Genomic DNA, 5,030 nt, shown 5'->3' on the forward strand with positions numbered 1-5,030 from the left:
CTCCTCCAATCAGAGACGAGGTGCGGACCCGTTCATTTAAAGCCGAAGCGTGACGGGGAAGCGACGGCTTCCCCTCCCTCCGGCCAATGGGAGTCGACATCCTAGCGAAGCCCCGCCTCCCATCCCCAGATACGCCCAATGAGGAGCGTTGGCGTCAAGCAAGCGCACGCCGATTGGCCAGGAAGCCGGGAGGAAGGTTTTTCGACCAATGGGTGGAGCAGTGGGCGGGCCTCGCGTTTCCAGTCAGCGAGGGGGCCAGAGCCGTCGCCCGCGCCTTCCTTGTCGGCCGCGATGCCCATGTACAAGGTGAGGCCCTTTCTTGGGCAGGCGGACCCGACCGTGCTGGCCGCGCACCGCCCCGCTTGCATGTACCGCGTGCGCAGCGTGCACCGTCACCGCCAGGGCGGCGCCCCCGACCCCTCGTCGCCTCAGGTAGGGGCTGCTGAGCGGAGCTCCCGGCAGGGTGGCAACCGGGTCGGACGAGGCGACAGCGAAGCGCCGAGGGGCGGCTGGGCCCGCGAGGCGCAGGGGGCGGGGTTCTCCCCCTAACCCGGCTTCGCGCATGCGCGGGAAGAACGTGAAGTCTTTCCTGCTGCCCACCACGTGGCTGGGAGGACACGCCCCCTCGCTGAGATAGATTCCACTTCAGAACTTCTTCCAGTGACGTGGGCGCTCTCCTGGCGTTGCCACCCTCCCGGTGGGACCAGGAGTCTAACCATGTGCATTAGAAGGAAATATGAAGCAGGGTTTCCAGAATGGGGGGGGAGTTCATTTTTATAGATATTTTTAAGTTTGTTAAACACTTATCAGGTGATGTGACCATATATTAAGGTGACCAGATTGTCCCATCTGGGGGCACCAGGCAAATTGTACTTATGTTGAAATTTAAAAATATATATATTACAATACTGTTTTTGCATTCTATGAAACTTTTTATTGCTCCATATAGACCAAAATTTTAATCAAGAACCTCCCCCCCCCAGTCAATGGTGTCCTGCTTTACCAATGTTAAAATCTGGTCACCTTACCATATATGGTCATGTTGACCCCCCAAAAAATTGGCCAATAATGGGCCAGGAGGGGTGTGTCCCCAGCTGTGTTTCCTAACCAGATTCTGTACTTTTGGGGGTTTCTCAAAGCTTGAAGAATGTTGCAGGGGGGTTCTCAAAGGTAAAACGGTTGAGAAAGGCAGGTATAATGCCACAGGATCCACCCTCTAAACATTTCTCCCTTGCCTGGAGATCAGCGGTAAGCCCACAGGATCTTCAGACCCTCACCTGGAAACTCAAGTGGGTCGCCGTGTTGGTCTGAAGGAGCACAACAAAAATAGAGTCCAATAGCACCTTTAAGGCCAACAAAGATTCATTGAAGGCCTTGAATAAATCTTTGTTGTTCTTAAAGGTGCTAGATTTCTGTTGCATCTGGAAACTGGCAGCCTTGTCTCCAAATCTCCCAGAATTTCTGTAAGAAAATTCCTTTTTCACAGAGACTGTGCTGTGGGCAGACAGAAGCAAGCGAACATGCACGATTACACTGTTCTATTTATAACGCCATCTGAGGCAGTTTAATGCAGCTTATAATAGACAGATAGCCAAGACTTTATTTAAAGGAAAAGGTCCAGAAACATCTCAACGATTAAAATAGACCAACAGTTCTTAGCAAAGCTACATTCTGTGCTGCTGCTGCTGTTATATTGCCAAGTGTATACCTAGGACAACCTAATGGAACTTACAATGATTCAATACTTTGGAAATGGTGTTTTAACTATGAGTTTTAATCACAATTAGCTTTTATACCTGTAAATTTCAGCATTCTTCGGTATTCAAATATATATATCGTCTTTTTTCCTGTATGTTTAAAGTTTGGTCAGAGTGACTGTAAAATAAATTTGACATTTGGTATCCTGGTTAATACAGAGCTTCTTGTGGCGCGGAGTGGTAAGGCAGCAGACATGTAGCCTGAAAGCTCTGCCCATGAGGCTGGGAGTTCGATCCCAGCAGCCAGCTCAAGGCTGACTCAGCCTTCCTTCCTTCCAAGGTCGGTAAAATGAGTACCCAGCTTGCTGGGGGGGGGTAAACGGTCATGATTGGGGCCACCCCGTATTGAGTCTGCCATGAAAACGCTAGAGGGCGTCACCCCAAGGGTCAGACATGACCCGGTGCTTGCACAGGGGATACCTTTACCTTTTACAGAGTGAGTACTAAGGAGAATAAACTGAGCTAACTGTGGGGTATCAAGAGCAATGTATCCCTATGTTCTAACCCAAACGATAAAAATGCCAAGTGAACTGTACCTGTCATTCTAGGATGAGGTAGATCCAAGCCTTCTGGCCCTCGAATCCCGCCAAGAGGAGATCTTGAAACGCTTGTACGAACTGAAAGCAGCGGTGGATGGGCTCTCGAAGATGATTCAGACGCCGGATGCGGATTTTGACGCAACGAACATCATCCGGGCAGACGAACGTGCTCCGTTAACTGCCAGCACTGCTGACCTGGATAACTTACTTGGGAAGGCAAGTCCTGATGAACCTTGCCTGTAGAGCATAATTTCTGCCTGGTCCTTGATGCACTAATGTCGACCTTTCTGTGTTCAGGCTCTTAGCAATCTTGCAAAAATATGGTGCGGGTGTGGGTCATGTTTTTGATGTGTGGAAAGTCCCCAAAGTGCCTGCCTCTTTAACGACGTGCCCATTCTCTGATTGCTTTTGATGCAGGATTACGGGGCTCTGAAGGACATTGTGATCAACGCCAACCCCTCCCTACCCCCCCTGTCACTGTTGGTCCTCCACGGCCTGCTGTGTGAACGGTACAAGGTGTTATCTGCCGTTCACACACACTCGTCCGTGAAGCATGTGCCGGAACACCTCCTGAAATGCTTTGGGGAGCCGGCAAAGAAACAGTCGCGGCACGAATACCAGTTGGGCTTCACACTCATTTGGAAAGACGGTAAGCCAAGCGTATTACTGACTTGTAGCTGCTCACACAGCTAATGTTAGGTAGCACACCGCCGATTGAGAATATCATCAATCTAAGGTTAGAGAGATGTCTCCAGAAGAGGCAGCTCCCACAGTACTGGTAGAGCCTTTCCCATGTTTTTCGCTTCAGAGAACTTATAATCCAGTACCATGAGTCAGCTTGGGGATGGCAAACTGGGGTTATCCTGATTAGCGGCCGTGGACCAAGAGAGCCGGGCCAAGCACCTCTGATCGAGTGCTGTGCCAAATGTGTACGAGATTGCGCTCTTTCCTTCTGAAGCCATTTGTTAACTTGCTTGCAAGGAGAGGAGAGAGACGCTTCGGTATACAAGGAGTATGAAGAAGTTCTAGCCAAGTTGGGCCAATCTTACTTGGAGTTAGTGGGTGCAGGAGAGATGGGCTTTGGAATTCTCTGGCTCAAGAGGCCCAGCCCGTCCCATCCCAAGCTGGCAGTTTTCTTCCAGAGTGTCTTTTGAAGGGGGCTGAACCCAGCAGGATGTTTTCCTTGCCACCTTCTCTCTGCGTTTCTCAGAACAGTTAATGTTTCCTTTCTCAGGGAAGGAAGATCTTTGGTGTTTTTAGTGGCAGGCAATTCGTTCTTGGGCTTTTATCGTTGTATGCAGTTAGACTGTTTTCTTCTTAAGTTTTCTATTTTTAAACTTGTAAGGTGCCCTGAGGGTGGGATATATAAACGCAAGCATTTTGTATAGAATGCCTGGGCTAGTTTTTAGGGCTACGGGCTGCCCTTGAACATGCATCATCACCTGCATTTTGCCCATCAGCAGCGAGGTATTGAGTCTTCATTCTTCACACCCTCACCTCTCTGTTATGAAGTTAGAGAAATCTAGCATGTACTAGATCAGTGGCTAGTATACAGAGATAAACAGTGAAAACGAAAAGCACTGGTAAATTTATACTTTCCAAGCAGTTCCTTCATTGATTTACTGTAAACTGCTTTGAGTAAAGTAGCCTATAAATCTAGACCGTTTCTGAAGTAACTAAGGAAGCACATTCTGTGGACCTGACATGTTTTGAATGGGTTACACGTGTGTCTTTAAGGCACATGCCTTTAAGAATTCTCGGGAACTCTTGGCGTTCCGCAGAGCCTGCAAAACGGTCTTCCGCCAGGTCTATGGTTGAGGCCGGAGTCAGTGAGGAAGATCGAGGCCCTCCCCCTCTGGTGTTAAGCAACAAATTGAGCCATCTCAATCCTTCCTCTCCCCTCTAGAGATAAGGATGGGTGGGGTGATACTCGGCCATGTTTTCTATTGTGATTTTATGTCTTGGGTTTCTGTGTCCTTTTAATGGGTTTTTATCAGACATCTGTAACCCATCATGAGCTGGCTCTGGGAGTAGCAGGGAATAAATTTAATAATGATAATAATATTTATGTTCTTTTCTAAAACTGTGCTGCAATTGTAATTCCAGTGCCGAAGCCCCAGATGAAATTCAGCGTTCAGGCCATGTGTCCCATCGAGGGAGAAGGGAACATTGCTAGGTTCTTGTTCTCTCTGCTCAGCCAAAAGCACAATGCGGTGACAGCCACTCTGACTGACAGCTGGGTCGACATGGCCATCTTCCAGCTGAAAGAAGGGAGCAACAAAGAAAGGGCCGCAGTCCTGCGATCCATGAACACCGCCCTGGGCAAAACGCCCTGGCTTGTGGGAAGCGAACTGACCGTAGCAGACGTCGTGAGCTGGTGCGCACTGTGGCAGACAGAGAGTGCCAACGCTGCCCCCGCCAACGTGCAGAAATGGCTCAAGTCTTGTGAGAACCTGGCACCTTTTCACTCCACTCTCAGGCTGCTGAAGTGAAGCTACATTCTCAACAAGAGAAGAGGCCGGCCTGTTTTCTGTCTCAGGTAGTGAGTGAGGGCCTCAACTGTAACGCTTGTTGCCAGAGTTGAAATTTAAATCCATCTAAAAGGCTAAGGGGCAATAAAATGAAGAGAATTGGTTTCCGGGGTCTCTCCTTTTGAAGTCAGTGTGTGCTTATCAAGGCAGAGATTGAGGCTAAGGCGCAGTGACTGTACCACCAACCAAGCAAACACAATACA

The 5,030-nt window shown here is 49.2% G+C and overlaps 1 protein-coding gene across 2 annotated transcripts; it reads left to right on the top strand.

The window, feature by feature from the left end:
• Positions 1-149: 149 nt before the first annotated feature.
• Positions 150-4,932, top strand: AIMP2 (aminoacyl tRNA synthetase complex interacting multifunctional protein 2). Of its 2 annotated transcripts, none has more exons than XM_077316624.1 (4): positions 150-306; positions 2,306-2,512; positions 2,714-2,945; positions 4,403-4,932. In XM_077316624.1, the coding sequence occupies exons 1-4, from the start codon at positions 292-294 to the stop codon at positions 4,786-4,788; spliced, it is 840 nt and encodes a 279-aa protein (XP_077172739.1). In that variant the 5' UTR covers positions 150-291; the 3' UTR covers positions 4,789-4,932. The 2 variants fall into 2 exon arrangements, with proteins under 2 accessions (XP_077172739.1, XP_077172738.1); XM_077316623.1 differs by having other exon boundaries at positions 212-432.
• The last annotated feature ends 98 nt before the right edge of the window (positions 4,933-5,030 follow it).

Source organism: Paroedura picta, chromosome 17 (assembly GCF_049243985.1).
Source record: "Paroedura picta isolate Pp20150507F chromosome 17, Ppicta_v3.0, whole genome shotgun sequence".
Taxonomy (NCBI): domain Eukaryota; kingdom Metazoa; phylum Chordata; class Lepidosauria; order Squamata; family Gekkonidae; genus Paroedura; species Paroedura picta.